The sequence below is a fragment of the Pteropus vampyrus genome, unplaced genomic scaffold, assembly GCF_000151845.1.
Source record: "Pteropus vampyrus isolate Shadow unplaced genomic scaffold, Pvam_2.0 Scaffold97, whole genome shotgun sequence".
Taxonomy (NCBI): domain Eukaryota; kingdom Metazoa; phylum Chordata; class Mammalia; order Chiroptera; family Pteropodidae; genus Pteropus; species Pteropus vampyrus.
This window is the reverse complement of record NW_011888878.1, coordinates 559,120-572,040: the sequence shown is the minus strand read 5'-3', so window position 1 is coordinate 572,040 and position 12,921 is coordinate 559,120. Positions and strand designations below refer to the sequence as shown.

The 12,921-nt window shown below is 33.1% G+C and overlaps 1 protein-coding gene across 1 annotated transcript in view; it reads left to right on the top strand.

Annotated features, from left to right (window-relative positions):
* The window catches only part of CPA3 (carboxypeptidase A3), a 25,133-nt gene extending 17,498 nt beyond the window's left edge, over positions 1 to 7,635 (top strand). Inside the window, 3 exon segments of the mRNA XM_011364481.2 lie at positions 380 to 464; positions 7,435 to 7,481; positions 7,483 to 7,635. Coding sequence (XP_011362783.2) covers positions 380 to 464; positions 7,435 to 7,481; positions 7,483 to 7,635 — 285 coding nt within the window.
* Positions 7,636 to 12,921: the final 5,286 nt, after the last annotated feature.

Below are 12,921 nucleotides of genomic sequence, written 5' to 3'. Positions count from 1 at the left end.
AAGGAACAAAGGAGCAACTGACTTGGAGGAGACAAAAATCTGAAGCCAGAAAAAAATCTGAGAGGAAGAAGACATGTTTTTTAAAAGGAAGGATAGAAGGGAAGAAGAGAGAAAAAAGAGAGTGGGAGGTAGGGAAGAAAGAGAGAGAAAAAAGAAAGTGTAGAAACAAAATGAGATAAACCATTACTGTAGATAACTGATTTCACATTTAGAAGTCTTCACAATGACAATATCTTACTGAAAATAAATTTCTCATTTAACTATTTATTTTATTTAGATCAAATGGCATATAACCAGTAAAACTGACTTTTCTCAATCCCCAGTAAATTAATGTCATTTATATAGTATCCTATTATTCCTAACTTCCCTTTCTCTCCAGGCCAAAGTTGCAAAGATCGGCACCAATATTTTATCAACTCGTTATGAAACCCTCTACATCTACGGCCCAACAGCATCCACAATTTGTAAGTTTTTTTCCTAATTCTTTTTTTTTTAAATATTAAAGAAAATTACAGAATTTGTAAATTAAAATTAGAATTTCTGGAATTGCTAATTTAAGCTTCAGTTTTAACAGGCAATTTTGAATTATATGTGAATCTAGGAGACAGATTCCACCCTTTGGAGAGATAAGATTCTTCTAGAAACAAGTTATACTAAACTTTTTAGAAGGTTACAAGGTCAACAGAAGTTATTAAATCAAGACAGATTTACAGTTTAATTTATCCACCTTCCTGTTCCCCATCACCACTACTACCACTTTATCCTCAGAAGAATTAATAAGAATTAGTTGGTACAAAGTTGATACTCTTTTTTTAAAATGAATTAATTTTAATGAAATTTTTACTTTCTTGGTCTTGTCCTCATGCAAGCCTCTGGTGAGAAAATGTGTAGGCCAAGTTTCAGCCACTTTGACTATATAAAGCCAGTTCCCTGTCTTTCTCACCAGACTCTTCCTATTGTGTTCAAGTGAAATTTACAGGATGGATTGGGACAGAAGGTCATAGGGTTCTAGTTCTGTTGTTTTTAATGTCTCAACACCACTTCTTATTCTTCACTATTTTCAGACTTTCTCCATCTTTGTGTGTATTTGAATTACTTAAATTTCTTACAAGTCAGGCACTGTGCTTAGCCCTTGATTTTCACAATCTCAATTAATCCTCACGACACCCTATAACATGGGCAGTAACCGTAACTAGGTAAACTTGGATTCGTTCCCAGGTTTTAACAAAAACCAAAGCCCATGATCTTGATGACTGTGCATATTGCTTTTCCATTTGGTTTTTGAAGCTAAAATAATCATGCTTTCCTATTTTCAGACAATGAAAATAAATTAATTTGGTTTTCACTAAAGATCACTGATTCAGACCCTGGGAAGTGAGATCATTTCTGCTTTTGTAGCTAGATCCCACTGATGTCAGTTTGGAAATAACTTTAGTAAAAATCTCCTTTTCTCCATACCATTTCCGAGCTTCAGTTCTTAGCCCCAAACTTTACAGAAAATTGCCAGTGAAACCACTTACAAAACCTTAACTCGTTAACAAAACTTAATTTCTCAAAAGCAAGGATGATACTGCAGGTCTCCTTTCACACACATAATCTCTAGCACAGTGCAGGTGTCCTGACTTATCCAAAAAGAGTGAATGTGGATTAAAAGCACAAAACTTGACTTGGTTTAGCCTGCTTTACTCTCTAAAGCCTTAACATCCAATATTTTTAGCATGAAGACTGCATTTCATCAACTATCCACTACCACCAAACACATATGCTTATTTCCATTATACTTTTAGAATTTGTGGATTAAAATTTTATAATTTGTGCATATGAATATATGGATTCCTTGCAATAACTTTACCTGGCCACACCTTATAAAGCACTTCTTTAACCTAAGCTAAAAGCGTAAACTTGGAACTAAAAGTCTACACCCTCAGCAATTGCCATGAAATTTGAAAATGCCAGAGTTATCACATACAACTTCTAGAGCCTACTTATTGGAGGCTCCTTTAGTGGAATTGGAAAAATGACTGAAAAAAATCAAACACGTCTCATTCCTAGAGAATATTCATCAGCAATCACCTATTAACCAGTTATTATCAAAGGGCTGAAGAGAAAATACAATGACACAGCCAACTGCCAGCATCTAAACAGATCTTACTGCAACATAGCCATGACAGGAATTCATTATACATACAAGTGGTTACAACAAGATTTGAAAACAGATTATATACCCAGCTACATGAGCAGTCAACAGTGAGAAAAGTAAAGAACAAGAGAACAGACTAGAACACCAGTTTAGAATGGCAGCCTACTTAGTGGATACTGAGAAATAACCTGGCCAAATAAACCATCCAGATATGATGAAAGAGCAACTCTTATATCTCAAGTAGGAAAAACACACAGATATTCTTGGCAGTAAAAACAAAGGGTTCTAAACAGAGGCAGGAAAAACACACAGATATTCTTGGCAGAACAAAGGGTTCTAAACAGAAACAAATTCTGCAAATGGCAATTAGACAATCAAAGAATTGTTACTCTCAACTTTCCATATTTATATATGCAATGTATATTTGCATATATATATATGTGCAAATTATGAGCATACTAGAGCTATGCATGGCATTGCATTACAATCATTCAATGAGCAATACATTTATGGAGCATTGATGTAATATCCCAGCACTTTGGAGCTTTGAGAGATAAGTGAGATTTAGGACACAATAACTGCTCTCAAGGAGTCATATTGTAACTGGGAGGAGCAGATAGACAAATATACCATAGGTCCATGCCATCGTGTGTCACTTTCAAAATGAGAGAATAGGGAAAAGAGGAATTACTATTCTGTACAACTTTGCACCAGTATTTTAAACGTTTTAATTATATTAAAATGATTTTTAAGGAATTCAGATATAGAAAGAATTGCCTCTTCCATACAGGGCTGTAGCAGCTTGATAGATGCTCAAAATTTTTAGGAGTGACTGCTTTAATAAAGTATCTGATGTAATGTTAAACATTCATAAGTAAGGGGTAGTAAAGTTTTTGACTTGGTAAAAATGGAAAATAAGGGCATCCCACGATTAAAATTTAGTCATTCCAATACCCTGATCATTACTTAACAAGTCCCAGAATTTGGAGAAAGTATCCAGTACTTGCCAGTATTTTCTCTCTTTGATTTGATAGAGACAGAAGAAAAAATCTGAGGGAGCGTTTTTAAAACCCAGGCTGTGGAGAGATCTCCAATCTCCAGAAAAAAAAAAAATAGACTGTAAAATTAATATATAGAAAGATTTTATCACTTTAGGACAGAATAGGAACAAAAATCTCATTCCAGACCACAGTCAAATGGTATACCAAGCACTTTGCCACAAAGCAGAAATATTTAGATGGTACAAAAATTGATGTGTTAAAGATTGTGAAATGTTAACATTTACACATTGACAGCATATCCAATCTTTTACCATCTTAGAAGTAACTAAACATAGTACCTGGTTAACAAGAATAGTTAATTAAATTAATAGGAACCAGGTCTCTTGTATCATTACTATTATCCATCTGTGAGTTGCATCATGAATCAAAAAGTTAAGTTCAAAGTGCCTTTCTTATTGCCTTCCCCACACATCAAAATTGTTAGATCTGCTCTTATTTCTCAACCTGTACTGTTTTTTACTCTATTTTGAAAAAGAGAAAATCAAGACCTTGAATTTGTAGCTTACAACACCCAATATCTACATACTATGAGATATTGAAGTGAGATTATATTAAGGAACAACAGAAGTGCAGAGAAAATGTTCCAATTTATCACCATATATTTCTAGCTTCAGCTCTTGCTTCAAATAGAATTTTCACTTAGTATTGATATAAAAGTGCAGGTTATTATGTTTAATGTATATCAATAGTATTTTTTTAAAAACATATATTAATTCACCAGCATCACTTTATGTGAATTCCTTTGGGCTGAAACCAGATTCCTAGTTCAGTTCAGTTTTATTTTGGCTTGTTTGGATTGTATTTCAATAAGTTTCTTGTATCTAATGTACCTTGAAAGGAGTACAAAAAATTTTTAGCATTGATATATTAAGAAAATATTGTCAACAAAAACAAATTGTCTCAAGGAAGACTCTTTATTGGGAGAATTATAAATTAGCATAGAGTAGGTAGGACAGTACAATGGTTAATAGCACAAACTCTGAAGACGGGCAGCCTGGGTTTGATTTCCAACTCAACCACTTACTAGCTATATGTCTTTGAGCAAATTACTTAATCTCTCTACGTCTAGGTTTCCTCTTCTGTAAAACAGCAATTAGAACTTAAATCATAAGGTTGTGATAGGAATTGATAAAATGAGTTAACACTCATAAAGCACTTATAAGGGTATCTCGTATTTAGCAAGTGATTGTTATTATATTTTATAAATATACACATATTTTGTGGGTACAGATGTAAATAATAAAAGGCTAAGTAGCATATTCAACAAATTAAGTTCTATAATAATGTATTCTCACAAGTAAAAGCTTTCAATGTTGCATTTATTTTATGCCTTAATATAGTTTTGGTTTGTAAATTTAAGGTTTTGAAGACATAAAATGTGGTATCATAAGAGAAAATGTGTTACACACAATTATGAAAAATCACGTTACATATATTCTCAATCACCACTATTAATCTTAATGAGAAGTTTTACATGAAGTGGATTTGTCAAAACGGAATAGCAATACTCTTTAACTCTTTGAAATCACAAGTTTATTGAACTGCAAGTGGAGAGCTGGTACTGCTAGAAACTAGCCAAGCTTATTAAAATGTCTAACACACTTTAAATTACCATGCAAGACAATTTCTATTTACCCTACTCCCATTGCTACTGAACTCTTACCCTTATGTGCTTTTTTCCTAATGAACTTAAACCCAACTCTAGCTAAAAATGGCAGCCTTCTTGATCACTAAAGCCAGAACGATTATCTCAGCTTACAAGCTCCACAAACTCCCTGCAACATTAGACCCTGTTGATATCTTTTCTTCTTGCCATTCCTTTGGCTTCCCTGACACTGAACTCTCCTGGTCTGCTTCCTCCTTCTTTTCCACTCTGTCTCTGCTGACAGCTTCTAAAAGTAGACATTTTTCCAAAAAATAGATACAATATACAGATACTTCATAAGGTTCTCTGTTCAGGACCTTCCTCTTCTTCTCCTTTCCTCATCAGGAAGTGCTCTCTAACTTCCTTAGCTGGAGCCTGCTTTTGCCACCTAGAAATACCAAGTAGCCCAGCTAGGAAACCACTTTTATCCCATGCAGCAGTTACCTACAGGAATCAGTGAGACCCCCACTGCACTAGGTGAACCAACCGAATCAAAACATCAATGCAAAGGCTCTGAAAATTATATTGTCATTAGAACTATAAGTCACAATAGAAGACCAGGGCCTGCATGCTAAACTTAAACAGGGTGACTGCTGCTAAAAAAGATTTGAGTTAAGATTTAAGATTTAACATAATAGCTAAAATATCCAGGATACAATCAAAAATCACTTGTTATAGCAAACGTGAGAAAAGTCACAGCTTAAATGAAGAAAGACGAGCATGCCAGCACCGACATGATGATTTAGATGTTGGAATTATCTAACAAAGATGTCAAAGTCATCATTGTAAAAATGCTTTAATAAGCAATTACAGATAGCCTTAAAACAAATGAAAACAGAAAATTTCACCAAGGAAATGTAAGATGAAAAAGAAACAAGTAGAATTAGAGAACTAAAAAAAAACAACAATAACTTAAACATTTTTAAAAAACTCACTAGAGTGGCTCAATAGTAGAATGAATATGAAAGAGAGAAGAATCAGTGAATTCAAAGATTAAACAATAGAATTCATTTAATCTGAAGAGGAAAAAAAATGAAAAAAGATGAGCAAAACTCTCTGAGTTTCAGTTTCTGTTAATAATGTAGATTTTTTTAACCCACCTAAATTGAAATCTCAATTATTTTTATCAAATTCTATGACTTTCATTCCAATATTTCTTACATCAAGCTCTCAGTTCTACTCCCAGCATAGTGAGCCTACACTAGTTCAGGTTTTTATTTCATAATACCTCCTAACTGGTCTCTACTCTTCCCAATCCAGATTAACCATCCTAAATACAGCACTGAAATGACTCTTATTACCTGCTGAACAAAACACCTTGTCCTGATATATCAGGTTTTCTGAGTTTTGCCTACAAACTGTCGCTGCTCTGTTTGCTCCAGTCTATCTGGATCTCATGGGCCCCTGAAAACACCTCCATGATTTCCCATCCTTGTAGTTCACTGTCCAGATGGCCTTTCTTCCATCTCCATCTGGAAGAAAGTACTAGCCTTTCTTCAAGGTTCTCCGCAAATACCACCTCCATCATGAAAGTGGTATTTGAGCATAATCTCTTTTTTCTTTAAAATCTTTTAAGGTATCGTACCTCACTTCTGGTGCTTCCATTTCTGCCCTGTCTCTATTGGTTTGCATCTTTGACTTCTCTCCTCTAATTTGTAAGTTACCAAATACACCAATAGCATCTTCTTCACATTTGCACCCTAAACCACCCAAGTGCATTGTACATATTAAAGATTTAAGAAATATCTGTTGGTTAACTTAAGAGCCAACCTTATCTCTTTCTACCAAAATATTCCTTTTCTCTTTCTTCATCACAGCTTTGAATTCTCATCTTTCAAACCTAAAATATTAACGTCAATTAAACTCAATACTTGTCCTGGAACATAAATAATTTCAGGTACACACAAAAAAGTTTTTCTATTATGTAAAGCAAAATATACATAAATTCAGATTTATGTATTTATATGCATTTATATAAATCTTATATATATAAACTCTTCACGTGTTTATAATTTCAATCTTTTATCAAATAATGACATTCTTCATAAAATTTCATAAAAATTGACATGGAGAAGTTGAATTAGGGGATTAAATACCTCCTTGATATATCTGATTTATGCTTTCTTGGTCTTTTAACTATAAGAGTTTATCCAAGCAATATGAATAGAAATAGACCTGAATAGAAATAGAAAGAATAGAACTTTGCATAGTTTGTAAACATAGTTTTCCTTGGTGGGTTTTCGATGACCAGTGACCCCTCTTCATTTGATTTTCTCAGCTGCTTGCACTTGCTCAGATCATCTCCATCTGTGACAGTGTGTTCCCAGGAAACAAACTCAATTTAGAGTATTGACCTAAGGAAAATGTAAGTATGAAAATGCAGCATATATTTAAAATGCTAGAGTGTTCCAATGCCATGATTATATTTTACTCTACCCTCTATAGTATGCAGACCACTCCCCCATTCATTACTGTAATTAACTGTACATATAATTATTTTTATAGCTAATTTAACTCCAGTGAATTTCCATTTCGAGGAAAACATTAGCATTGTTTCTAATTAAATATTTATTGCTTATGTTTTACAGACCCAATATCAGGTTCTTCTTTAGACTGGGCTTACAAACTGGGCATCCAACCTGGGCATCAAACATACATTTGCCTTTGAGCTCCAAGATAAAGGCGAATTTGGCTTTCTTCTTCCAGAATCACAGATAAAGCCAACCTGTAAAGAGACCATGCTAGCTGTCAAATTTATTGCCAAGTATATCCTCAAGCATACTTCCTAAAGAACTGTCCTCTGTTTGGAATAAGCCAAGTAATCCTTCTTTGTGCCTATTTCCAGAAAGTCCATCTTCAATTATCCCTAGATAAAGCTTCCACTTCACCTGACTCTTGCTCATTTAAGTCCTTTTATTTCTTTTGGTTTTTATTTACTCTCAGTGGCACCTTATCAAATAGCTTTAAATGAAAGCTTTTAACTACCTTTCTTTGCTCCAAGTAAAGTTCAAGCCAGCACAAAGTATTATTTTGGATATTTTGCAAGGTGATATTCAGTGGGTCACAGGAAAGATATGAGAACCCTCAGTTTCTCCAGAACCAGATTTTCACCATGTGGCTTCATCATTTAATGTGCTAATATAATAAAAATAAAATGCATTCCAAAATTCATCTTCTGTTTTTTATAAACTATATTCTCTACAGTCCTCTATTAGCATTAATAATAAGCAAGAATATCTTTAACTTTCAAAAACATATTTTGCCTACACATGTGTATCTTTAAATATGAGTAGGCATTGTTTACATCTGCACAATAGCAAAAAGATGTGCTATCAGGAAATAAAGTGGTTCCTACAGGAGTGAGTCATAGTGCTTTAAATGACCAGTTCCCATCAACATAGTGTACATTAAATTCAAAAGAGTTTAATTTCACCTGCCATAATCAGAGGAAACTACCTGCCAAAACATCTCTTGGCAGTTACAGACACAGCCAAGACAATTTGGTCAGCTGCGAGCTGTGCCCTCATAATAAATAGAAAAGAAGCCTGTTGTCTACGAGTTTAGTAGTTACCAGAGAAAAGGAGAGAGGCAGAGAGGTAGATAAGTGTAAAGGGGGTCAAATATATGGTGACAGAAAGAAATTTAACTTTGGGTGGAGAACATACAACGCAATATACGTATGACGTATTATTGAATTGTACACTTGAAACCTATATAATTTTATTAACCAATGTTACCCCAATAAATTTAATTTAAAAAAGAAAGAAAGAAAAAAAGAAAAGAAAGGAAGCCTGAAAATCTAGTACAAGTCGAAAAGAGAAACTCATGTTGACCAAGGGCAATCAGAGTATCTTAATACCTTTATGTCATCTATAATCCTATTATTTAAGAAGAGTGTTATAAAATACCTTTTCCCAACCTTAATTCTTCAATACCTCATTATGTGACAGTGGTGTCAAAATTCTAGAAATCCAGAACACAGATGCCTCACCAGAATTCGATGGACAAGTAGAAAGTTTCTTGACTTCCTATAAACTTCCTTTTCAGAACACTCTGGATAAAATTTTTGAGGATCCTGAAAGATCCAGAGAAAGCAGGTCAACAAATAATCTGGGACAGTCCTCTTGAATCCTTTAGGGGCCTGTAAAAGAAAGAGTGCTATCAAATCTGCAAGGTGATAGTGTTTTTGATAGTTATGAGGTAGGTGAAAGTTTCACATGCAAAATTGTATGGGAAAAACCAATACGAACTAAAAAAATTGCTTTATAAGTGGAAGAGGGGAAAATGACAGTCAAGAAAGTAAAAGACAAAACTGTGGTTATGAGATTAAGTTGTCCCTTATAAAAAATATATCTATACTTAAATATTTAGCATTCAAAACTGGCTCAGAACATGAGAATGTAAATTTGTTCCATTAAATATGTCACATGGGAATTATATACTCATTCATACTCACTTACTCAACTGAGAAAGAACTGAAAGAAATTCTATCCTTAAAATTTACATTAATATTTCTAATTCCATTGGGTTTATAGATAGAGGAGATGAAAGGATAATTGGGAATAATCTCAATTACTGAATATCATTTTGGTTCATCCTTTATTCAGTTTATAAAGAACACAAAATTTTTACATAACATCATATTAAGCTATTATGTAATTTAATATTTGTTTTCTCAATCAGAGAAATATGATTTGAGTGGATAAAAATAAAAAATCCTAACAAGACCATTAATCGAATAGCATTTGCATGATATCTCAGGGTATGTTGCTTCTTTGACTTCATATATACTGTGAAAATAAACATATGAAAAAGTGTTAAAATTCAATACTAAAATTAATTATACTTATTGGAAAGTTTGAGTACTCAGTGCTGTGATTCTTCCCTCATCATTTCTCATTTATCTGTAAAAGAATTTTGTGCCCAAGTTACAAATTATGCTGTCTCTTACAATATTCTTCTAAATCATTATTCCTCTTCTAGTTTTCTTACTACAAAATTCACTCAAGGAACTTTTTTTTTTTTTTATGCCTATAGCACCTGGTCTTCCTAGGTGGTCTCCCATCCAAGTACTAACCAAGCCTGACCCTGTTAGCTTCCCAGATCAGACATCAGGCTTGTTCAGGATGGCATGGCTGTAGACCATGAACCATAACTCCACTGAGATGTGAACCCAGCACCTTCTGCGTGTAAAGCAGACACGCTAACCGCTATACTATGGAACCATGTCCAGGACGTTGTTTTATATTTTGAAATTTTTTCTGGTATGGTCTAGTGGCTGAGACACATATTTCCATTTTCAGATGAGAAAAATAAAACATCTTACTGATTTTTTTTACTAATGCAAATAAATTTGAGTTTCCAATGGGCATTATGACTCCAAACTGATTTTAAAATGTCTTATCAGAGATACCCACCTCACATCCTACACATTGGATAGTTTCTATAAACTACATAAGTGCTCATTAGCTAAGCAAACATGCTTATTAACCAAGAGTCTGTTTCTCATTTAAGACAAACATCTATGACTGATTTTCTTTAAATGAAAAAAATAACCAAGTAATTCCCAGAGAAACTTACAACAGATTACTGAGACTACACAAATTCTCTCTGTTCATATTAGGTTCTCCCCTAGCAACTTATTCTCGCAAAAACCTTAAAATTACTTTAGTCATTCCAAATGGATGGATGTTGGGAATTACATAACCTGAAAGTTGCTGAGAGTAAATCTTAAATGTTCTCAATAAGCACATGTGCGCACACATGCACACAGGAAGGTAATTACGTGAGGTGATAAAGGTGTTAACTCTACTGTGATAATCATTTCACAACATATACGTGTATCAAACAATCAGGTTGTACACTTTAAATTACACAATTAAATCAATTATATCCCAATAAAGCTGAGAGGAAAAAAGAAGAAAAATGTGGCTCTTATAGATGCTATGACATTTGTGCCTGCACATGTTACAATATTTGGAAGCAATTTTACATATTTTCCCTCAAAAAAATTAACCCATTGAAATGAGAGAAGAAGCAGTATTTTTACCACTTAGAAAAGAAAAAATTTATTGAGAATTATATGAAGTTCAGATTACCTCTGGTTGAAGAAGATACCTCCTTTTTATTCAACTAGTGACATGCAGAAAATTCTGAGTGGAACTCAAATTAGGAGTAACAAATATATGCGACCTTCCAAATTAGAAGGTTTTATTATGTAAAACCACATTAAAAGCAATATCATTTACTAAATAGTGCAGCTAATATGAATACATGGCAATATTTCAAAGATTATGCCTTTACACATCTTACTCCTTTTCAACACAATTGTATTTCATGATTAAAATACCAAGCCATTTTTCTATAATGAGTAGAAATGAGTCATAATAGCATCTTGAAAATCTCAGCAGCATATAGGCTACTGTCAGAAATTCCTTAGGCAAAGCTTTTGGGAGACTCTCTTGCATTTCATTGTCACAAAATCCATTATTCCAGGACAGATCTCAGTCTGCCTGAGTAAAATCTATGTGAGGGTTATAATTTTGTCATAAAAATTTATTCTCACATGAACTTAGCATAAAAGGTCTCCGTCCAGAAAATAGGAATTGAAATGGATATATTATCACTTGAACTGCTTTTTTGCTCACTTATCCTTCAATTACAAGCCTTAAGTTCACTGGTGTCAAGAGAGGTTAAACCTGAAAAATGTAAAACAATTTTTGAAATCTGTGAGGGAAATTTGACACTTAACGTTCCAAATGCATTATTATTACCAGGGTACACTGAAGTGTGCTATTGACTCATTTTATACTGTGGGTTAAAGACTTAAAAGATTATGTATGAAACAAAGAAAAAATCCATATCTCTCATTTCATATATAAAAGAAATTACAAGAACTCTGGTTTTGGTTTATTTTCTTATTTTAAATTCCCCAATTTCTTTTTTTTTCAAAAATATCTCTACTTTACAAAACTTAAAATTCAAGAGGTAATTAAATTTTAATGAGGCAAAGAAGGGGAGGTGAGAAGGGTAAGTTTTGAGAATTGCAATCATACTGATAGTAATGATGATATGAAAGTAGCATTTGCATAGCACTGAATAATTTAAAAATTGCTCTCCTGTGCATGTCTGCATTTGATCACGACTCTATAAGACTGAGTTGAGGGGAGGCTATTTATTATCCACATTTTATATATTAGAAACCATGGCTCAAAGTACTTAAATGACTTGCAAATTTAAAGTTGCAAATTGAAACTAAATTTTCACACTTCAAAATTCAAATTATTTGTATAACACCACACTGCCCAATGGTCATCACTTTTCTAGAAGGCAGAGAAAGAAGTTATCTGATTTGTGCATCATCAATTTCAATCATCAATTTTGGTTCTAATTCTCAAACCATACTAATGACCCATCAAACACTCGCCTAGATGACCTAGATCAAGGATTCTCATATTAAACACATGTTGGAATCATCTGAGAAGCTTATTAAAGTATGGATTGCTAGGCCCCTCCCCCAGAGTTTCTGAAACAATCGGCTGGGATAGAGAGTAACATTTTCTTATCCAACAAGTCCTCTGGTAATGCTGATGCTGCTGGTCAAGGTACCACACTTTGAGAACCACTAATATAAAATAATTCTAAAATTTCCTTCTACTTTTCAATAATTGGTTTTTTCAATTATTTTAGTGATCTTTATTGAATTGTGCAGTTTATCTGCAAAAGTGATTTACTCACAGGTTTTATCTTCGATTAAAATTACAAACTAATCAAATAGATAAAATTGGAATATTTCCATTTCGAGTTCCATCTTTTATTTAAAAAAAAGTTTGTAAATAACAAAACCAAGTATTGAACACAGATTCACATATTTCAAATCCATTACACATTACACATTATGTATATTTACAATTTTTAAATATACATAAATAAATGAGCATAAGTGTCCATGCTTTGAAATTTTGTTGATTCTACAAATTGTAAAATAACTGGCATTAATTTATTTTTATTACTTATATTTTATATTTTATTTGTCAATATATTAATTTTTTAATGTTTTAAAGTTTTTATGTTAA